General features: G+C 41.3%; 1 protein-coding gene across 4 annotated transcripts in view; it reads left to right on the top strand.

Moving 5' to 3' along the window:
- The window catches only part of LOC122563099 (solute carrier family 26 member 9-like), a 110,042-nt gene that overhangs the window by 18,568 nt on the left and 67,080 nt on the right, over positions 1 to 24,394 (top strand). For 3 of the 4 annotated variants that reach the window (XM_043716529.1, XM_043716525.1, XM_043716527.1), the window contains 2 exons: positions 18,293 to 18,427; positions 19,269 to 19,408. In XM_043716529.1, the coding sequence (XP_043572464.1) occupies positions 18,306 to 18,427; positions 19,269 to 19,408 (262 nt within the window). In that variant the 5' untranslated portion in view covers positions 18,293 to 18,305. Of the gene's footprint in view, positions 1 to 11,179; positions 11,259 to 18,292; positions 18,428 to 19,268; positions 19,409 to 24,394 lie in introns of those variants that run through there. The other variant, XM_043716528.1, reaches the window with a different exon arrangement.

The following is a 24,394-nucleotide window of genomic DNA, read 5'->3' as shown; positions in this document are numbered from 1 at the left end:
TGGGGTAGATGCTTTATGACATTGCACATGCCTTAAATCTCTCTCAAACTTTTCTTAAAAGAGGACCACCCCAGCTTAATTTTTTCAGTCTATCCATACAGCTCATGTCTCTGTTCTTGATGAATCTTGCCTGATCCTACCTAATGCCTCCATGTCTTTTGTAAAGTGCCTAGAATAGGTCAGAACTTTGCAGTTGAGAATATGTTTTATAAAGGAGGTTTTAAGTTTGATAATCAAAAGATTGGTCAGAGTGTTAAATTTACAGAATGTCTTACAGTAAGAAGGAGAGGCAGAGAGATGGCGAGTTTTACAACCTGAACTCCAAAGCTTAGGATTTGGGCAAATGAATGTACAACTGCTGATGAGTCCGCCATTAAGATCAAGAATGCTTAGGCCAAAAGCAAAGTTTGTGTGGCTGAAGGAGATCGCAGAGATAGGGAGAGAGTGAGGCCATGGGAGGGGTTGGAGTAAACAATGAGCACTTTAAATTGGAGGCAGATGAATGAGGTAATACATCCTCTCTGGTCCTCCAACAACACTTAAAACCACAAACTCTGGCAGTTATGTCAACCATCACCAGGTGATATCTGAGAGTAACCTGTGAATGGCTAGTCCAGTGGTTATTCCATTTCACAGCCGCATTACTGAGAGCAGTCACTCGGTAATACGTGAGACAGACCCTGCCTTGCTCCATTATTGCAATGACATGTTGTTGATGGTGTTTCCATACCCAATCAACACTTCTGCAAACAATTACAGCTAACACGGGTGCATACAAACTAAACCATCTAACGAGCTCTCATACCACCTTTATTGTCTCTCTCCATCTTCTTCCCCTACTCTTTGTTTCGATGGGCCAATGGGCTGAGAAGTGACAGATGGAGTTTAATTCAGATAAATGTGAGGTGCTGCATTTTGGGAAAGCAAATCTTAGCAAGACTTACACACTTAATGGTAATGTCTTAGGGAGTGTTGCTGAACAAAGAGACCTTGAAGTGCAGGTTCATAGCTCCTTGAATGTGGAATCGAAGGTAGATAAGATAGTGAAGAAGGCGCTTGGTATGCTTTCCTTTATGGTTAGATTAGATTAGATTCCCTACAGTGTGGAAACAGGCCCTTCAACCCAACCAGTCCATACCGACCCTCCGAAGAATAACCCACCCAGACACATTTCCCTCTGACTAGTGCACCTAACACTATGGGCAATTTAGCATGGCCAATTCACCTGACGTGCACCATCTTTGGACTGTGGGAGGAAACCTGAGCACCTGGAGGAAACCCTCGCAGATACAGGGAGAATGTGCAAACTCCACACATACAGTTGACCGAAGCTGGAATCGAACTTGGGACACTAGTGCTGTGAGGCAGCAGTGCTAACCATTGAGCCACTGTGCTGCCCCGGCACAGAGTATTGGTCAGAGTATTAAGAACAGGACTTGGGAGGCCAGTTGTGGCTGTACAGGACATTGGTTAGGCCACTGTTGGAATATTGCATGCAATTCTGATTTCCTTCCTATCTGAAAGATGTTGTGAAACTTGAAAGGGTTCAGAAAAGATTTACAAGGATGTTGCTAGGGTTGGAGAATTTGAGCTCTAGGGAGAGGCTGAACAGGCTGGGGCTGTTTTCCCTGCAGCATCAGAGGCTGAGGGATGACCTTATAGAGGTTTACAAAATCATGAGGGGCATGGATAGGATAAATAGACAAAGTACTTTCCTTGGGGTGGGGGAGTCCAGAACTAGAGGGCATAGGTTTAGGGTGAGAGGGGAAAAATATAAAAGAGACTTAAGGGGCAAAGTTTTCACACAGAGGGTGGTACATGTATGGAATGAGCTGCCAGAGGATGTGGTGGAGACTGGTGCATAATTGCAACATTTGAAAGGCATTTGGATGGGTATATGAATAGGAAGGATTTGAAGGGATATGGGCTGGGTGCTGGCAGGTGGGACTAGATTGGGTTGGGCTATCTGGTTGGCACGGACGGGTTGAACCGAAGGGTCTGTTTCTGTGCTGTACATCTCTATGACTCTATGGCTCTTTATGCCACTGATTCTTTAGTTGCTGTCTGAGTCCTTTAACCCTATACTAAAATATTTAAATTTTATTTCTGTCTCTCCATTATTTGGTTCTATCTTAGTTTGCTGTACATTTTTTTTCTGTCTGTCTACCTCACCCTTGGTCAGTATCTCTCTCTATGTTCTCCAGTTTCTGAGTTGCCAAAATCAGTTTCTTTACTCTGTCTGCCCCCGCTACTTTTCTAGTGTTTGTGAGCTAATGCAAATTCAATGGAATATAATGGTGATTCCATTATACGTTAATTTCCCTAACCATAGCTGGGAGCTCATTCCTGCAATAATTATTTCTGGAATGCTTCCCCTTTGCCATATATCTCATTTACAAGAGTAGAAAATCACTGAACCAAATAAGGAGGGGCCCTTCCAGAAAAAAGAAATACTTTTGGCTCAAAGCATTGGGGTTTAGAAGAATGAGAGGCAACTCTATTGAAACATAGATTGTCTTGGGGGCTTGACAGGGTAGATATGGAGAGGTTGTTTCCCCTTCTGGGAAAGTCTAGGACCAGAGAACATAATTTCAAAGTAAGGGTTCGCTTAAGACGGAGATGAGGAGGAATTTCTTCTCTCAGTATGTGATGTACCTGTTGGATTCTTCACCACAGACAGCTGTAGAGGCTGGCCATTAAGTGTATACAAGGCTGAGATAGATTTTTCAGTCATTATGGGAACCAAAGCTTAAGGGAAAAGCTAGGAAAGTGGAGTCGAGGGTGATTAGCTTAGCCATGATTGCATTGAATAGCAGAGTAAACTCAATGGCTAGAATGACTGATTCCTGCTCTTACATTGTCACAGAGTTGTAGAGTCATACAGCACGGAACAGACTCCTCAAGCTGACCATGTTCCCAAACTAAACTAGTCCCACCTGCCTGCATTTGGGCCATATCCCTCTGAACTTTTCCCATTCATGCACCTATCTAAATGTCTTTTAAATGTTGTAACTGTACCTGCATCCATCACTTTCTCTGGCAGTTAATTCCACACACAAACCACTCTCTGTGTAAAAAAGTTGTTCCTTTTTAAATCTTTCTCCTCTCAACTTAAAAATATACACCCCAGGCAAGAGACCCTTGTAATTCACCTTAGCTTTGCCCCTCATACTTTTATAAACCTCAATAAGGTCACCCTTTAATCTCCTACACTCCGGTGAAAAATGTCCAAGCGTTCCAGTCCATTTTGGCATCTCAAACCCTCCATTCCTGGCAACACCATGGTAAATCTTTTCTAAACCCTCTCCAGTTCCATAATATCCTTCCTTTAATGGGGCAACCAGAACTGCACACAGTATTCCAGAAGAGATCTCACCAATGTCCTCTACATCATATGGCCATTTGATAATTGGCCCTATCAGTTACGCCCAGCTTTCTGAAAAATATCCTTAACCACACCTGTGATTTTCTGGCAACTTCTAACACAGGGCACTCACTAGTGCCCAAAGTTGAAAAAATGTAAGCGACCCTTATAAATCTTACCATCATTAATTTCATTATCATCACAGAAAAAAATACTGCAGTAGCTGTCAAGGCAAGAGATTAATTCAATATGATTTCTCAACATGGCATGTCCCGCAAGATGTCAAACAGGCAAACATGAAGAGACTTAATGCTGTTTTTATAAAAACTGCCCTGCTAGTAAGTGCTGCTGTCCCAGAAAAGTATTATTCAAATTAACTTTATTGGGATGCAAGGAACTTTCTTTTTGTAAAAATGTTTTGGTAAGGTAAAGAAAGGTTGTTGATAAGATTTCTATGAAGGAAAGAAAACATAGGAGAGAGTTCCTCTGGCCAGCTGTCCCAGTGTAGCTGCATGCGCAGAAATGATCGAGCAAAGGAACAAGGGAGCTCACCTTACCTGGATCATCAATGTTGAGTAAATGTCATATCCACCCTCCATGTTTCCCCGAAGTATAAGGAGTACTGTGGCTCAATTTGAATGGCAAATGAGCAGATTTTAAAGGGTCACCGTTCTGTATGCATAGTTGCAACGTGATCTGAAAACAAGGATCTGCATTTTTAAAAGTGAGATATTGCTGTTCCAGGGTACAGAGCTCCTTTTGCGAAAATGTCAGGCACAGATCTGTCACCTTGACTCTTCCTGGCTCTGGATTAGAGTGGTGCTGGAAAAGCACAGCAGGTCAGGCAGCATCCGAGGAGCAAGAAAATTGATGTAAAATAGGTCATGGGGACGGCGCTGAGCTGGAAGTTTGGAACTGGGGTAAGGTGGGGGGAGGGGAAATGAGGAAACTGGTGAAGTCCACATTGATGCCCTGGGGTTGAGGTGTTCCGAGGTGGAAAATGAGGCGTTCTTCCTCCAGACGTCGGGTGGTGAGGGAGCAGCGGTGGAGGAGGCCCAGGACCTGCATGACCTCGGCAGAGTGGGAGGGAGAGTTGAAATGTTGGGCCACAAGGCGGTGTGGTTGATTCATCCTGGTTCTAAGCTCAATAGGCATTGAGTACCGGAGGTGTTTTTCTTCCCTATCCCTGAATTCTCCCTCCTTTGCATGCAGCAGCTCCCAATATGATGTCTAATGATGTGTCGATATGCACAGCCTCCGAAAGAAGCCATGATGTAGAGATGCTGTTGTCGGACTAGGATAGGCAAAGTCAGAAGTCACATGACTCCAGGTTATAGCCCAACAGGTTTATTTGAAATTACAAGCTTTCAGAGCACTGCTCCTTCATCGGGTAAAATGATCTCATCTCACAAGGAAGCAGAGCTCCAAAAGTTTCTGATTTCAAATAAATCTGTTGGGCTATAACCTGGTGTCATGAGACTTCTGACTTTGTCCTAAAGAAGCAACAGTACTGTGATAACAAAGAGTTTTTCAATGTAACAGTGGAGCATAAAATAACAGAAAATAATAATACTGATGCAGAAACTGCTGCGTGAGGAATCACAAGGTAGTTAAAACTTTCAACTTGCCATTCCCATCCTAGCAAAGCTCTGTTCTCAATCAGAGAGGAGAATCACAGAAGCGCTGGTTTTAAGAAGTTGGGAAATACAAAAGGAGCGTAAAGGACAATTAAATAACACTTAAAATTGGGTTTGGCATCAGCGTGCCAATGATTGACTGCAATGAAGGTCTTTAAATAAGGGTTTTAGAACCAGTAAAATTTGTTGGATGACTGAATCTGGGCCATCACGAATTTGATGTTTGTGCTGACTTCAGTGAGACGCACTCATGGAATATATCATCACCACGTCATCACAGAGCTACCCCTCCAATGTCCAGACCATACCCCTCCAATGTCCAGACCAAACACCATAATGGTCCTCCTATCATCTTACAAACAGTTAAAGCTGCCTGAAGGTGTGCCATGCAAAAATGTGCTACAATGCATTCTTCATTCCATATCTAGAATATCTTTAATATTTCAGTGCTTGCAAAAGACAGCAATTCATGATAAATAAGAAAGGCATATCTGAAGCTGTTGAATGTAAAGTTTGCCCATCCAAGCTATATGGTTGAATAATACCCTCGTGCCATTTAGCCCACTTTATGAGTAAACACAACATTCAGTGGAACACCAAAGCACTTAGGTTTCCATCTGATTGATGTTGTTTTGAAAATGAATTTTGCAATTTTTTTTATTTAGCAAAAAGACATATTCACATCGGAAGAAAGCGTTCTGTTTATATAACACCTACCTGATGTGTTGCAACTTAAGAAGTACAACAACCAATTTGCACACAGTAAAACTCTACCAATAACATGAGGCTTGTGACTAGATAATTGGATTAACAGTTAATTCTTTGCCAGGATAGACTGGAAAATGCTCCTGCTCTTTCACAAAATAGTCCCTGAGGGGGACTATTCACCTGAGAGGGTTGAAGCAGTCTCAGATAAAAATCTCAACTGAAAGATATCACCTCTGATCATGTAGAATTGCCTCAATACTGCAGCATGTAAATTTCTAGAGTGGGTTACAAAGTAACAATTTTTGTATTGACAGGCAAGGTCATTACCAATGAAAGTATGGTATGCACATAGAAAACCACAACATCTGCAATACGTTGATGACATGGGCATTTACAAGAGTAGAAATTACAGTCAATGTTATCAAATGAATGGTTAATGACCTTATTATGTTAAACCCGTATAAAACGCTGGTTCAACATCGGCTGGAGTATGACATACACCTTTGATCGCCACTCATTAGGAACGATGGAAATACATTAGATATTTTCACAAAATGGTTCCAAGGCTGAGGAATTTCAGTATTTAGAAGGGTTGTATAATTTGGTCAGGATGTGGAGGTGTCAGTGTTGGTGTGGACAAAGTTAGAAATCACACAACACCAGGTTATAGTCCATACATTTATTTGGAAGGACTAGCTTTCGGAGAGCTACTCCCTCATCAGTTAGTAACTACCCAATGAAGGAGCAGCGCTCCGAAAGCTAGTACTTCCAAATAAACCTATTGGACTATAACTTGGTGTTGTGTGAATTTTAAATTTGTATAATCTGTTGATATTCATTGACAGGAGATTTGACAGAGATGGTGACACGTGGAAATTATTTTTCACATAGAAGGTGGTTAGAATCAGGAAGGCACATGCTAGGGATGTGGTGGAGGCAGATCCAGTTGCGGTTTCCAAAAAGGAATTGGAACATTGTCTGGAAATTGCAAGGCTACAGGGAAAAGGGAAGGTAGTGGCACTATGCAAATTGCTGCTCCAGAGGGTCAGAGCGGTCACAATGGGCCATGATTAGTGCTCCAATCAATTACCAATCAGTTCAAAGCACTCCCCACCACAATTTGGTGCTAAAACATTTCTTCTAAAATCCGTACTTTGTGATCTGATACTCACTTTTAAGCCTGTGATTTCTTGTCTGCCAATGGAAATTATCTATGTTTACATTGCCAGTGATTTTATTGTTCTGAGACCTCTGTTCAATGCCCACTCTTTTCATTCCAGTCTAAGAAAATGCAGCCGTATTATTCTACCTTTCGTTCACTGTTCCCAGCTCTGACCTGGATTAAAATTAATTCGTGCCTTGTAATTGGATCATTTTTTTGTGTCACTACTGCTGATAGTGCTGTTCTCCAACACCAAAAATATACCAGAGAGCAGCAGCTATTTTAACTCACACTTGTTCATCAGGTCGAAAAACTGGTTAATTCTAAGTGAAATTGTACTCTGTTTGGGAGAGGTATTAAAAACTGCTGACTTGCTGTCAACCAGCATTATTCCACAACACGTGGAAGGTTAACCACAGTCAGACAAGACTTGACATCACTCTCCTTCCTTTGGTCAGTAAGAGTAGAGTTCTTCCTACAGAACGGTGGAAATAAAATTAAAGCCACTGTGGTCTTATCACAGAGCTGCTCTCTCAGTAGAGAGAGAGAGAGAGTCAACTGATGGTGGTTTAACCTGAGGGTCACTATGCCTCAGGTGAAAGGAGAGGTTGAGAAGGGGAATCCTTTATGGTATCTCAGCTGGTGCAGGAATTTAACCCATCAGGGTAACAGGACAGAATGCAGAATATAGTGTTACAGCCATAGGGAAGGTGCAGAGGAATATCAACTCTAGTATATATCAGATCTACTCATAAGTCTAATAACAGCAGGGAGGAAGCTGTTCTTGAATCTGTTGGGATGCGTTTTCAAACTTTTGTATATTCTGCCTGACAGAAGCGGGTAGAAGAGATTATAAACAGCTGGGAGGGGTCTTTGAATATGTTGTAAGATATGATTTGCCTGGTTAGTATGCAGAAAATAATTTTCACTGTATCTCAGTACATGTGACAATAGTAAATCAAATCACTCTGTATTGCAAACTAACCAGGTGAAAGTGAATACTGCAGATGCTAGAGATTAGAGTCAAGAGTGTGGTTCTGACTGACATTCCTGATGAAGGACTTTTGCCCAAAACCTCAATTTTCCTTCTCCTCAGATGCTGCCTGACCTACTGTGCTTTTGCAGCACCGCACTCTTGACTGCAAACTAGCCAAACTAAACCAACACCCTTGGGTTGTTCGCTATAAATTACTAGGACCAAAACCAAATGTAGATAATGTGGTTTGTTCCATGAGCTTTGATAAAGGACAAGTGTCACCTTCAGAAACAAAAGGAAGGTCTGTGATAACCTTTAAATGGGAAAAAAAACCTTTTGGCACTTACATCTTTCTTGAATATGTCTATATGCAAAATTAAATCATGAAGGCTTACAGCTAATTAAGGCAAGGTTTATATTTTCTTGAGGGATGAAGGAGTGAATCAAATTGAAATGTTTATGCTGCTTAAAGGCAAGAAAGGGCTGGATAGGAGCTATTACCTCTGCTGAGAGAAGTCACAAAGGGGACATCTCTAGAGTTGAGCTGTTCAGAGTCAACGTCAGGAACATTCTCCACAAAAAACAGTAGTGAACATTTGGAATTCTTCCACCTGAAACATTGAAAATTGAAAACTTCTAAACTTAAATTGATAACTTTTCATTAAATGAAGGGGTGATATGGTGGCTCAATGGTTAGCACTATTGCCTCACAATACCAGGGACCCGGGCTCAATTCCACCCTTGCGTAACAGTGTGGAGTTTGCACATTCTCCCTGTGTCTGCGTGAGTTTCCTCCAGGTGCTCCGGTTTCCTTCCACAATCCAAAGAAGTGCAAGGTAGGCAGATTGCCCATGCTAAATTACCCATAATGTCAAGGGATATGCAGTCTAGGTGGATTAGCCATGGAAAATGCAGGGCCACATGGATAGGGTAGGGAGGGGTGGAGCTGAGTGGGATGCTCTTCGATGGGTTAGTGTGGACTCAATGGACTGAATGGCCTGCTTCCACACGGTAGAGATCCCATTCTATGGGATTTCAGAAATATTTTGAGTTAAGATATTGCCAGTGGAGGAGCTTAGAGCCAGGACCCCAGTGACCGATGACCAGCGACAGTGTCTGGAGGAACATTGGATGGGAAACAGGAGGTATGAGACCAAGCCCATGGTTGCAGCTTGTTTGCGGTAGTAACAGCAACAATGGAGGCAAACCCATAACCGAGACCCTACCAATGGCAAACAGCTCCTGGAGGTGCAGTGGAGGAGGAGCAGGAAGAAGAGAGAAAGATTAACTCTATTGCTGTCAGATCTTATATTCAAAGTTTCAAAATGGTGCTGGAATATAGCAACACTTCACGATTAATATGCAAAAAGCACGTTTCATTGTATTTTTATGTTCATATGTCAATAAATCTAAATCTAAATCAGCCTTCATCTCAGTGAATGCCAGGACGGGTTTGAGGGGCTGAATTGCCTACTGACATCCTATACTCTGATAATCTAATGTATCTGGGAAGGTTAGTGCAGCAGGCAGCATTCTGGCCTCTCTCTAAAGATTAGGGGTCACAGTGATACCATTTTATAATTACTTGCAGCCGCAAGTCAGGCAAAGCATGCAAATCAAAACCAATTTTGTGTTTTGGGCGTGACGAAATTGGCGTTTACAAGAGTTTCAGGAAAAAAGAATCAGATACAGATTAATTGTTTCACATTCTTTTTTAAACTCCCAGCAATAAAGCATCCCATTCAGGAAATATGTGGAAAAATAAACAGTAATAAAATCGATCACTTTGTTAGGTTTGAAACGGGTTCAATGACAATGGATATGGGCCGTGCTAACTCATAGTTGCTCTGAAAAGGCAATAGTGGGTCATTTTCAAGACATGGGAATTGTGTTAATGGTGCTTCCACAAGGGTATTGGACAGGGACCAGGATTTTGACCCAGTGGAAATGAAGAAACTGAGAACAAAAGGAAGCAAATGATAGTGCTCCCACAATATTCCTGCCCTTGTCTTGCTATGAATTTATATGGTGGTTTTATCTATTTCATGTAGCCACAGTCGGAGAGAAACAGAACAAATAAAGACCCTTCAGCCCATCCCATCCCTGCCAGTCTCAAACAACCATCCATTTGTTCTAATCCCATTTTCCTACACTTGGTCTGTAGCCTTGTAGGCCAGTGTGCAAGTGCACGTCTGAACACTTCTTAAACATTATTATTCTATTATGTTGAGGGAATATTCAATATTCCAAGGAATCCATGACTTCAATGACATTCGAATAGTTACCATGTGCTAGTGACTTCATCAAGCAGGCCAAACAACATCACAGCACACTTAGCTATGTATATCCACAAATAATTCATGCTTTTTTCACTGCTAATCAGCATAGATTAGACTAGATTCCCTACAGTGTGAAAACGGGCACTTCGGCCCAACAAGTCCACACCAACCCTCCGAAGAGTAACCCACCCAGACTCATTTCCCTCCGACTAATGCACCTAACACTATGGGCAATTTAGTATGGCCAATCCACCTGACCTGCACATCTTTGTGACGTGGGAGGAAACCCACGCAGAAACAGGGAGAATATGCAAACACCACACGTCACCCAAGGCTGGAATCGAACTTGGGACCCTGGCGCTGTGAGGCAGCAGTGCTAACCACTGAGCCACTGTACCGCCCTATATACATCATATTGCTATGGTAAATCTTAAACGAAATTCTGCACAAGTAACCACATAGAAAGCACAAATAACATTGAGACATATTGTGACACCACATTCCCATTGATGTAACTGACAGCAAGAATTGCCCCCATGCTCTGGTGAGTGTCAGACCCAAATAAAGTGCCTGTGTTTATGCAAAAAATCTTCCAATTGAAGGTATAAGGGTTCAACCTGAGAGGTCAGTGTGGGCTCATGTTTAGAATGTTTTCGGCTGTTTGAAGTATGGTCACGGGCTTTTGAGACTGATAAGGTGAGAACACGTGCAGGCTGGGAGATGTAGAGCACCATGTAAAATTCTGCGCAACCTGTAAGTGGACACCAGGAAAGGACAAAATGATTGTCAACAACTTAAGTCACAATCAAGACAACAGTTTTGGGTGTGTGATGTAGAATGTTAAGTTAGTCACAGATTCTAATACTTTGCTGTATTTATCTTTTGGGAAGGGCCCAGAGAAATTTTACAGAACTTTCCCTCGGGTTATAAGCTGGGTTGGGTAAAGTTAAAGATTGTTGAAGTTGGCTTTAATTTGGCAATTTAAAAGGACAAGTTTCTCAGGGTGGATTGGCTGCATTGATAAGTCCCCAAAACAGAGTGCAACCAGCAGAGAGTCTAAGACCTTGTCATCAGAGTTACATCAAAGTGTCTATTCAGCCCATCAGAAATCATCCCTGGTCTGGGAGGAAAGGTAGGGGCATTTGGAATTGTGATGTAGATTTGTAGTGTGTTATTGTTATTTGTGAACATAGATTTGCAAAAAATCAATTTTAGTTTCCTGTTCTGTGAAGGTGACCTTTTTGTAAGCAAAGGCCAGAAAGTAATTTTGGTCAGTGGCCTCAAGCTAGATTTTTCATGAAAGCATGTGATTTCGGGTAAAGGACAAGATCAGCTATCTCGGGAGTTAATTGCTGCACATTTACAAAGTTGGTTTTATTATTCAGAAATGGATGGCTCTGGATCATTGAGTGGTTGAATTCAGAAAAAGAGAAGTCATCCCAACACAAAGACAATTTTGTAGTTTGCCGATGTCACCAAACAGCGAGAGTTTAGTTTGTAGTAGCCACCAGCGTGTGAAAGTTGCTGGAAATTTCCAGGCTGTCAGAACTTGAAAGGAGTATCCAAACAATCTGAGCTGAACAGAAGTCTTAAGCTGCCTCTGCAATTGAAGGAGAAAGGCTGGAAAGAATCATTTAAGTAAGAAATTAATGAGTTAAGATGGGAGTGATGCCTTTCTAGGACTGAGTGGCTACAGAGGATATTACTGAGAAGAGAGTTGGACCTTTATTTTTATTGTTTATGTAAAGATCTTTCAACATTGTATCATATATTGGTAACTTTTTTCACTTTTTCCTTTGCATATTAAACAAACATTAGCAGGCTCCTGATGAGGAAAAGGGCTCTGGACAGGATGAGCCAGCTGACCACAGCACCATGGTGCAGAAGGCCATTCAAGAGGGGGGAGCAAAAAGACAAGTAGTTGTTATAGGGAATTCTATAATTAGAGGGACAGATGGTATCCTATGCAAGCCGGATCAGGAGTCTCGAATGGTGTGTTGCCTGCCCGGTGCCAGGGTGCGGGACATCTCTGACCGGCTTGAAAGGATATTGGAGCGGGAGGGGGAGGATCCAGTTGTTGTGGTCCACGTTGGGACTAACAACATAGGCAAAGCAAGGGTGGAGGACCTGTTTAGGGATTATCGAGCACTAGGAAGGAAATTGACTCCCCTTCCATTCTTCTAAACATCAATCGTACAGATCCAACCTTTCTTCATAAAACAAACTTCTCATCCCAAGTACCAGCTTCATACATCTTCTCCCTATCCCTCCTCTAGTAAGTAATTGCTGGGCACAGTTGTCACTTAAAGTTTACTAGGATAATCCCTGGTATGGAGGGATTGAATATTGAACAAAGGTTAATCAGGTTAACTTAGGACATCTTATGACTTCCAATATCTCTAATGATAAGAAAGTTAGCATTAAGGACTTTACCTGAATGCTCGTAGCATTCGTAACAAAGCAGATGAACTAATGGCACAGATCATCGTGAATGATTATGATGTGGTAGGTATCACAGAGACGTGGTTACAGGGGGGTCAGGTCTGGCAGTTAAACATCCAAGGGTTTTCAATTTATCGAAAAGACAGGGAGGTGGGCAGAGGGGGCGGGGTTGCCTTGTTAGTTAAGAACAAAATTAAATCTATGGCACTGCATGACATAGCGTCGGATGATGTGGAGTCTGTGTGGGTGGAATTGAGGAACCACAAAGGCAAAAAAACCATAATGGGAGTTATGTACAGACCTCCTAACAGTGGTCAGGATCAGGGGCGCAACATGTACTGGGAAATAGAGAAGGCACGTCAGAAAGGCAAGGTCACGGTGATCATGGGAGACTTCAATATGCAGGTGGACTGGGTAAATAATGTTGCCAGTGGATCCAAAGAAAGGGAATTCATGGAATGCTTACAGGATGGCTTTTTGGAACAACTTGACATGGAGCCCACAAGGGAGCAGGTTATTCTGGACCTAGTGCTATGTAATGAACCAGACTTTATAAAAAATCTTAAAGTAAGGGAACACTTAGGAGCAGCGATCATAATATGGTAGAGTTCAGTCTACAGTTTGAAAGAGAGAAGGCAAAATCGGATGTAATGGTGTTACAGTTAAATAAAGGTAATTCAAAGTTTGTGAGAAGATTTGTAGCTCGGGTGCTCGTTGCTGTGGTTCTGTTCGACGAGCTGGAAGTTTTTGTTGCAAACGTTTCATCCCCTGTCTAGGTGACATCCTCAGTGCTTGGGAGCCTCCTGTGAAGTGCTTCTGTGGTGTTTCCTCCAGCATTTATAGTGGCCTGTCCCTGCCTCTTCCGGTTGTCAGTTTCAGCCGTCCGCTGTAGTGGCCGGTATATTGGGTCCAGGTCTATGTATTTGTTGATGGAGTTTGTGGATGACTGGACCTGGACCCAATATACCGGCCACTACAGCGGACGGCTGAAACTGACAACCAGAAGCGGCAGGGACAGGCCACTATAAATGCCGGAGGAAACACCACAGAAGCGCTTCACAGGAGGCTCCCAAGCACTGAGGATGTCACCTAGACAGGGGACGAAACATTTGCAACAAAAACTTCCAGCTCGGCGAACAGAACCACAGCATAAAGGTAATTATGAGGGCATGAGAGAGGAACGGACGAAAATAGACTGGAAGCAGAGCCTAGCAGGGAAGACAGTAGAGCAAAAATGGCAGGAGTTTGTGGGTAAAATTGAGGACACTGTACAGAGGTTCATCCCCAAGAAGAGAAAGATTATCCGGGGAGGGATTAGACAGCCATGGCTGACAAAGGAAGTCAGGAAGTGAGCAATGAATATTGCATTGGAAGTGAGCAAATGCGAGGTCTTGCACTTTGGAAAAAAGAATACAAGCATGTACTACTTTCTAAATGGTGAGAAAATTTGTAAAGCCAAAGTACAGAGAGATCTGGGAGTGCTAGTTGAGGATTCTCTAAAGGTAAACATGCAGGTTGAGTCCGTGATTAAGAAAGCGAATGCAATGTTGTCAATTATCTCAAGAGGGTTGGAATATAAGAGCACCGTTGTGCTACTGAGACTTTATAAAGCTCTGGTTAGGCCCCATTTGGAGTACTGTGTCCAGTTTTGGTCCCCACACCTCAGGAAGGATATGCTGGCACTGGAGCATGTCCAGCAGAGATTCACACGGATGATCCCTAGAATGGTAGGTCTAACATATGAGGAACGGCTGAGGATCCTGGGATTGTATTCATTGGAGTTTAGAAGATTAAGGGGAGATTTAATAGAAACTTACAAGATAATACATGGCTTGGAAAGGGTGGACGCTAGGAAATTGTTTCCGTTAGGCGAGGAGACTAGGACCTGTGGACACAGCCTTAGAATTAGAGGGGGTAAGTTCAGAACAGAAATGCGGAGACATTTCTTCAGCCAGAGAGTGGTGGGCCTGTGGAATTCGTTGCCGCAGAGTGCAGTGGAGGCTGGGACGCTAAATGTCTTCAAGGCAGAAATTGATAAATTCTTGATGTCACAAGGAATTAAGTGCTACGGGGAGAATGCGGGTAAGTGGAGTTGAAATGCCCATCAGCCATGATTGAATGGCGGAGTGGACTCAATGGGCCGAATGGCCTTACTTCCTCTCCTATGTCTTATGGTCTTATGGTCTTATGTTCAGACCAAAATGGCATCATGGCAATCAAACTGCAAAAACTTTACCAATCTATCAAGCCAGGTTTCGCACTGAGAACTGACTTGTCCAGTATTACCGTCAGCTGGGATCATAGCAAAAGCAAGGTGAATATGATGGTTACAGTCTTAATGTGGAGACTCTCCTGCTTATTCTGGCTCCATAAGAAGGCAACTTAAAACAGACCTCCATAGCCTTAATAACCACTTAGGTAGCTGTAGTATTTTAAGCACTGGGTAGCATCAATTTATTTGAAGCAAGTTTACAAACCAGTTAACATCAAAATAAGACCTTTTCTCAAAAATTCTTTCACTCGATGTGGAATTATGTGGAACAATCCCCCTTCCTAATGGCTACACATCAGCTGCACAAGCTAGTCTGTGTAATATACACTGTTCTATAAGGAGTTTGGTTCTGAAAGGGTTAATGCTGAGAAGTGTATTAAGAACCATTCTGCAGAATGATGCCTTGTCGGCTTGGGCAGAATAACAGCTCTGGATCTCAAAAGAGAAAGACCCATCCTTCAGTCTCCTCATAGTCTTTGTAACAATGTATATTGTACCGAAGTAATGTGTCCCTGCTTGCTACCATGCAATAAGCTGCATCCTGTTTAAGACATGAGCCTCTCTAGTTAGACAACCTGAATATTCCCTACAATACTGGACAAAACAGGCTTGATAGATCCCAACCTAAAAAGAGGATGTTAGCAGTATTATTGTGACTGAGAGTGCAGCTAACTCAGACAAAGTTCAGTGAATGGGTGTGAATCTATCATACATGGTGAGCAGTGGTGCATTTGACTTACACCAAACAGAAAAATGTGCAGATTCTACTGAGCTCAGGATGTAGAATTAAGAGAGCAACTTCTACTGACAACCAGTAGTTGAAAAAGTTGAACAGTTCAGAAGCCCGAAGAAAATCAATTTGTGGCAAGAATTAACAAGGCAGATTCAAAAGTTGATGCTGAAAGCATTTAGAGCTGGTAAGAGAAGTGTGTAAGTAAATGGGAGCTTTCAGCTACGTGGCACTGGAACACTGGTCACACCTGGCAGTTATAGTTTTCATTGGGTGTTGATGAACACATGCCAACGAAAAGACATTGAAGGCGACTTGAGTAAAATTGTTATCTCTGGTGGGCAAGAGGAAAGCTTTAAAATATGGAGCACATTTATAGGCTGAGAAATGGAGAAGTAAACAAAGTGCTTAAAGCTCAGAAACAAATGTTGTTGCCGCAGGAGGCATAGCTATAGGAGGCAAAGCCAAGGACCAGAGAAATAAGTTAATAACCAGTTGGTAACACAGAGCAGGACATGAAACCAGAATTAAAGAACTGAAGGAATGAATTCGAAGACTAAGCAGAAAAAAGCCTAACAGAAGAAAATAATTAAGAGACTATTGAGGCCACAGAAGAAATTGGGAGATCAATTATTATCCATTATTGTAAAGGCAGGAAGAATTTATTAAGATTGCAGATAGTGGGACTCATCCAGAAAAAAGGACATAAGACAATGTGAATTATTTGTAGTGCAAAAGACAGTGCAGGTCATTGAGGAAAATCTGTTAAAAAGAATTGTATTCATCTTATAAAGCAGCAGATGACGAGAATCGCACAGTAAGGCCATTGAGAAACAGGATTGTCTTTAAAGCTTCAGGCAATTGGTTATCTTCGAAGGAAGGGTCACTCAGATTTCCCTTCACAGATGCTGCCAGACTTACTGTGCTTTTCCAGCAAGTTCTGTTTTAGCTTATGATTTGCAGTGTCTGCAGTTCTTTCAGTTTTTCTAAACAAAATTGTTGTTGGAATTGCTGATAAGTCATTATCAGATTTATCACCACCCAAAGAGGCTTTGACTTTGGAAAATGCCATTCAGTTCTTGATGGAATTAGACATTAGAAAGAACAATAGAGAAATCCTGAGAGGAAAAGGACCAAACGTATCACAGAAAAGCAACAGAATCCATTCAGATTGTAAAGTCCAAAAAGCCAGACAAACATGAGAAGTCATTAGGTCAGACAACAGACACTCAGAAATAAAAACAATGGAGAAACTCAGCAGATCGAGCTGCATCTGTGGAGACAGAAACAGTTAACATTTCAAGCACTTCATTGTGAATTATGTATCTATTCTCTACTCTTACACTCTTTGTGTTACAGAGTTACTTGATGCATACGTTTAATCATACCTCTTGAACCATGTAGTTTCACTGATGCAAACTGTAAATTCCCACATGATCTCTAGCTCCCAACCTCCTTTTTTTTATTCATTGAAGGGACAAGGGTGTCACTTTACCAGCATTTAATGCCTATCCCTAATTGCCCAGAGGGCAGTTAAGAGTCAACCACATTGCTGCGGGTCTGGAGTCACATGTAGGCTAGACCAGGTAAGTTAGCAGTTTCCTTCCCTAAAGAAAATTAGTGAACCCGATGGGTTTTTCAAGCAATTGACAATGAATTCATGGTCATCATTAGACTCTTAATTCCACACTTTTTAAAAAAATTCAAATCCCACCATTTGCTGTGACAGAATTTGAATTCAGGTCCTTAGAACATTACCTGGATTGACAGCCATATTTTCACTCGGCCACTCCTTTCCCCTGTAGGAAGCCATTAGGATGGTAGAATCTGTAGTCTCCTATTTGTGTGGAGAACACTTTGAAGCTGCCTAGAGTTATCCCATACTAGTCCAGGCACGAAAACATTTGATATTACTGATCACTAACATTAACACATCTCTCAATAACAATTCAGTCTCATCCCTTGCATATATGGATTCCAGATAAAAGTAAAACAGAAATTTCTTTACCCAGAAAATGAGTAAAGGTGGATCTTGTGACAACGAGATGTAGTTGAGTAGAATAGTGAATTATATTATTTAAGGAGACATGACGTAGAGGCATGCGGGAATTAAAGTTCTCTTTATAGAGTTAGCTGCAGAAGTGCGCAAGAAAAATAATCACTATCATGGACTAGTTGGGCCAAGTTAAATGATTAAAGACTTGTATTGATATAGTGCCTTTGTGACCGTAGAAGATCTCTAAAAGCTTTACAGCCAATTAAATATTATACATAGTGAGGTGAGAACGCTAACAACTGAGTCAAAAACAGACTGGATGTTTTAATGTGCACTTATTATTGAGATGAAATTTGGCAGAATAGAAGAAAGAATCAGGCACAGCCTAAAGCAGGAATTCACCCTTTCATTGCTACCTGGGATGGATGTCACAGATTCTCAACAAATCCAGTCAATCCATCATTGAGATAGTCACTTGATGAGCAGGAAACTTGATAATTAGAATCAAAAACAAAGGTTGTTGGAAAAGCTCAGCAAGTCTGGCAGCATTTGTGAAGAGAAATCAGAGTTAACGTTTTGGGTCCAGTGATCCTTTCTCAGACCTGAGCAAGGGTCACCAGCAACTTCTATTTTTGTTTCTGATTTACAGCATCCGCAGTTCTTTTGGGGTTTTTTCTATTATCTTGATAATTAGTTTTCATTATTTGCAATTTGCTTTCTCTGCAGAGTTTTGGGCAAGATGCATGTCCGCCCGCGTTATATTGTTGACCGCTCAGCTTATTCAATTCCGGATTTTGATGAAGAATACCAGAAAAAAGTCAGGAGCTACCCCCATGCACAAAAAGCAAAGAAATTCTTCAGGTAAATGGGAATCATTTAAAATAACCTTCTCATTTTGAACTTTCACAACTAACCAAAATGAATACCGTTTTTCTGCATCTGGTGTTATTGCCAGGTTGCCTTCTTGTTACTTGAGTTTGTTGACCAATCTCAATGCTTCCACCATGGTTCCATTGACTCTCAGTAACTCTAAGCATTAAGGAAAACAAAGAAGGTCACATCCTTGAAATGCTTGAGAGGTATATTCCAGTTATTATGGCTCAGGCCAGAACCTACTGGACCTTGGAAAGCTACCAAATGGATGAGATGTGGTCTGCAGTGACATTATAATTGGCGATTATATCCCTGTGCTGGAGAGAGGGGCAAGCAATCAGCTATCACCCATCTAATGATGCCAACTGACTACCGATTCTCACTGTTACAATTTTCTGTGTGTGATGACACAGTGGTAATGTCCCTACATCTGGGCCAAAAGGCCTGTATTCAGGTCTCTCCTGCCCCAGAGGTGCATCATAACATGTCCAACAAGTTGATTAAAAGAATTATAAGACAAGATTACAAGAGAGCTCAGTCTCGCTTCACTACTTGGTGGAATATTCTCTGGTGTGGTCAAGTATTATACTAAACAGCAAGCTTGAGGGGCTGAATGGCCTCATCCAGCTTCTAGTTTTTATGAAACACTTCACAGCGCCAGAAATCTTCTCTGTAAAATAATCTGCATACAATTTCAAAAGTTCTAAAGTCTCAATTTTTTTAAGTGAGTAAACATGGATCGATTGCTTCCAAGCAAATATATGGACAGTGTATTTTAATGCTATCCAATCTGACAAAAGGATCTGAACATTTTTTTCCTATTCCCTAGCTGCTCAACGACCAGACTCAAAGCCCTGCTCATTCAGTTCTTCCCAATAATTGCATGGCTTCCGAAATACAATATTAAGAGGAGTTTAATTTTCGATATCATATCAGGCATCAGTGCTGGGACTATCCAGGTCCCCCAAGGTAAGAAAGCTTCTTCTTTAGACTGAGCTCTGGCAACATTTTCATGCCAATGGACTGACATGGAAAAAAGTGAAGGTGTAGCTAATACTTCAATCCAGTAATAACAAACTCACAGCATCTAGTACACTTTATTGAGCCGCCACATCTTTCCTTTTCATTATGTAATAGTTTCCCCATGGCTAATCACTTAGAGTCACTATGTTGGGATGCCATTGAATTCCACATTTGCGTCCTTCAGATCCATACAGCAGCATTGGAACAGACACACACGAGCAGGTCATTCAACACTTTTGGGATTGTTCCACATTCATTCCCCATTCTGTATCCTACCCCACTGCTTGCCTTAACTCCACAGCCTTTAGTTTTCTTCATTGGCTGAAATCTTTTGATCTCCGACTTAATTAGGTTGGGATTTAATCTGTTTTTTTTGTGGGAGAGACTGTCACACTTTCCTTTATGTGAAGAACTGGTTTCTGGCCTCTCTCCTATGTGGTCCAGTTCTGCTTTTAAGGTAATGTCCCTGTCCTTAAACAGTGAAAAGCATTTCTCTATATCCAACCTTTCAACATCTTAAAGACCTCAATTAAGTCATTCCTTAATTATTCGTATGTATTCCAGAGAATATGAGTCTAGTTCACATGATCTCTCTCCATTACCAAAGCCTTGGAGTTAAACATGGTAATCTCATCATGGTAGCATTCTAGAAAAGCAGCAATGAACAGCTTCCAAGACTTTTATTGCCTCTTTAAAGTGTGGTGACTAGAACTGTACACAGTTCTCTCATTATGACTTAACCAGGCCTTGCAACAAAATGTCCTTCCATTTATATTCTAGACTCCCAGTTAAAAAGGCTGAACATTTCATTACCCTTTTTGATTTTTTTATTTTAGCTGACCACGACACTTTAGGGATCTGTGTAGACAGACCAAGATATCACTTTGTATCTATGTTCTCCTGTAGCTTTTCACCATTTAGAAAATACTTGGGTCTCCACTTTATTGTCTTCAATATAAATGATGCACTAAGGGGAAGTTCCATGTCTAACCAGATGAGGACTCAAGAGTCAGCTTCTCTCCCCCTTGATTAAGTCTGGGTGGGAAGGGCTCAAGACTGTCTCCCTGCCCAGATGCCATTTTAGGTCTTCATCTCAGCTAATAAGAAACACTTAGGGTCATCTTCTGTTAATATTCTACTGGTAACAGACAGGGGATTCACTATGTGGGGAAACCAGGAGTTGAACCCTGTTCAACTTGTTTGCGACCTCAGAGGGGAGGCTCCTCATTCAATAGGTGCCTGATAAAGAGAAGGAGAAGTCTTCTGAGAGTCAATAGAACAAAAGAATAAAAACTGAAGAGAAGTACAGCACAGGAACATGCCCATTCGACCCTCCAAGCCTGTGGCAATCATCATGCCCTAACTAAACTAAAAAGCAAACTTACTGCCCTTATTTGGTCCATATGCCTCTATTCCTTCCCTATTCATGTAACTATCCAGTTGCCTCTTAAATGTCACCAATGTGCCTGCTTCCATCACCTCTCCTGGCAGTGCGTTCCAATCTCCTACCACTCTCTGTGTGAAAAACTTCCCTTGCACATCTCCCTTAAACTTGCCCCCCTCTCACCTTGAATGTGTGTGTCCCCTTGTATTTGAAACTGGGAGAAAGCTTCTGACTATCCACTCTATTTATGTCTCTCAAAATGTTGTAGATCACTATCAGGTCTCTTTGCAGCTGCCATCTTTCCAGTGAAAACAATCCTAGTCTTTTTAACCTCTCTTCACACCCAGTGCCCTCAAGACCACACAACATCCTGGTGAACCTTCTCTGCACTCTCTCCAAGAACTGCACACAATACTCCAAATGCAGCCTAACAAGGGTTTTACATAGCTGCAACATGGTTTGCCAAGTCTTGTACTCCATGCCCCGGTCAATGAAGGCAAGCATGGAGTACAAGAGATAGATATAGGACAGATGTCAGAGGTAGTTTCTTTACTCAGAGAGTAATAGGGGCGTGGAACGCACTACCTGCAGCAGTAGTAGACTCGCCACCTTTAAGGGCATTTAAACAGTTATTGGATAGACATACGGATGAAAGTGGAATAGTGTAGATTAGATGGGATTCAGATTAGTTTCACAGATAGGCACAACATCGAAGGCCAAAGGACCTGTACTGTACTGTGCTGTAATGTTCTAGGTTCTATGTTTTATGTTCCATATGGCTTCTTTTTATCTTGGCCACCTCTGTACCCCTGCCCTTTTGTCCGATTCCCCTCTTGCTCCCAGCCAGAGTCCTCCCAGTAATTTCCATCCCATCCTCACTTACCTTTCTCCAGGATTCAGTAATGCTGTCTGGCGAAAACCTTAGTGGTACAAATAGTAGCAACCATTACTTCCAATGAAGAGCTTCTAACTGACCAGCAGCTCTCATGGGTGAAATTTCAGCCCTAGTCATTTTGGAGGTGGGGGAGGAAGTGGGGGAAAGTATCCTGGAATGAAATGTCCCCTGCAGATCCAGGAGCCCCAGCAGCAGAGTTCCTATTGTCAGTTATTGACCTCTATCAGGGTTCCCAGACGTCTGGTTAATTGGGTTGCCATCAGACTTGTTGGTATGCCCCCCAACACCAGACTAAATTCTGTCTCATTATTGTGTAATTGGAAAAATTACAATGTTAAGTGAATAATTAATACCGTGAATACTTGAGGCCAGACATCCTTGTGGAACACCTCTAATCATGTGCTTTCAATTTTCGCAGAGCCGTTCTCCCTGAAACTCAACCAGGTCATAATTCTTTAATTTTATCTTTTTTTTAATGTGGGACCTTATTTAATACCTTTTGAAAGCTCATACAAACAACATCTGTAGACATTCCCCTGTCTCTTAAAAATGACTCAATTAGGTTTGTTTGACATGACCTAATTTTTATAAATCCAGGTTAGCTCTATCTGATCGGCTCAAATTTCTTTCGGAACTCGGTCACTCCATTCTTAATTATAACATCCCCACAACAGATGCTAGATTGACAGGTCTATAATTTTCTGGTTTCTCTCTTCTACCCATTTTAAGTGATGAAATTACATTTACATTTGTCCAATCTAAAGTGTCAATCCCTGAATGGAGGAAACTTTGGAAGATTAAACCCTGAAGATTTGCAATTTCCTCACGACTTTCTTTGAAACCCTGGGGTGGAGACAGTCAGATACTGTAGATTTAGTGCCACCACTTGTTCTGGCACTACTTTGATCTATTTACAGCATTTCAAAGTTTTGTCTGGATAAATATTCAGAAACAGACTCTTCTTTAATTTCTCCGATGGCTTCCATATGCTGAAGCAAAACCATGAAATCTTACAGACCAAAAGGTAGCATTTCAGCCTGAGCCCCTAATCTGAAAGCATTGTCCGATCCAAAATTTGGATATGGCTTCCAACTCAGATTTCCATTGTAATTAGCAACAGACATTCTGCTAACTTTTCCCCTTGTTTACCTGCTCATTGCAATGAATTCCTATTGCCAGTAACATATAATATATAAACTGATTTATCCTATATTAACATTGTTTGCTTAAATGTATTGATAAGAATCTTATGTTCCCATATGTCTTCATGTGGTCTGACCAGTGTACTGAATTCATTGTAAAGCTAGTTTATACGCAATTTAACTGAACTATTTCCAAAGCATTTCAGACCTAAGTGATTGGATGCCAAAAAATCATACATCGTGTGGTGTTGAGATATGATAAGGTAGTATAAATTAAAGTGTTATTATAAGCTATCTTAATTTTTGACTATATGATTATCCTAGAGTTCCATTGTGAATATTACAAACGTCCCAACATTCTTAAGCGAACATAGAGATCCAAGTAAAACAGTTTGTAAAAGAAAACAATTTAAACTCAAGAAAGGGGCTGGTCCTTGGCAAGCTGAATATTAATCTGCAAACATTCTGGTGCAATTTATAATTTTGCTAAATCATTCAACAGCACAAATCATTCATTGATTACACAGGAAAGGAGACTCCAACATAATGGAATTGCTATAAAATCTGAATTCCTTTGAATGTCTTAAGTCATTTAATTATAGAGAACTTGTTTACTTTCACAAAAATATATTTATTCATCAAAGAAATCTTTATCTACATACTGTTACTAAAGCGATTCAGACCCATAGAGTTTTTGTGTCCAGAGAAGAAAAGAAATGCTGGGGTTTGACTTTCACAATAGTTACAACAAATCTAAAAGCATTTCTCAATTATGCTCGGTACTTGGAACAATTTACATATATCAGAGGCACCGGAAGAGTCCGATAACTGAGTACAGCCCCATTGTACTTTGGCAGAAAGACCTTATGTGATGGTTGGTCCCCAGTTATAGAGGACTAGTTATTAAAAGAATATGCTATCTTTTGGTTTTGTACCTAAGTTAGCAAGTAAGTGGCTACTTGTAAACTTTTCACTGTACTCATGTGAGTACATTTAACAATAATGCTAATTCAAATTCATGCAATGTGGGCATCGTGGGAAGACTAGCATTTTCTGCCCATTCCTAACTGATCCTAAACCAAGAGGATGCCTCGGTCATTTCAGAGGCCAGATAAAATCAATACAAACACATTGGTGTGGGTCTTGTCTCATGGTAGGCCAGCTCATGTTTCATTCCCTGAAGGGCGTTAGTCAACCAGGTTGTGATATGATTGTTAATGTGACTAACTTTATAATCCAAATTTATGAATGGAATTCAAATTCCATCACATGTCCTTGGGCAGGGGGGTGAGTGGCAGTGATGGTGGAGTGGGGAGGACTTGAATCTCCTTTCCAAATTATTCTGTACTTGTGCCATCTAATGGTATTCCCGCTCTGTCATCTCAACATCATATTGTGTAGTTTAGAATTAGGGAGAAGATGATGAGAAATTGTAACATTTATCACAAGGACATTCAGCCATATTGTCAATGATGTCAAAGAAGAAAATATGCTTTTGTTGTTAAATGCAG

The sequence above is a fragment of the Chiloscyllium plagiosum genome, chromosome 26 (assembly GCF_004010195.1).
Source record: "Chiloscyllium plagiosum isolate BGI_BamShark_2017 chromosome 26, ASM401019v2, whole genome shotgun sequence".
Classification (NCBI taxonomy): Eukaryota; Metazoa; Chordata; class Chondrichthyes; order Orectolobiformes; family Hemiscylliidae; genus Chiloscyllium; species Chiloscyllium plagiosum.
This window is presented reverse-complemented; position numbering and strand designations above follow the sequence as displayed.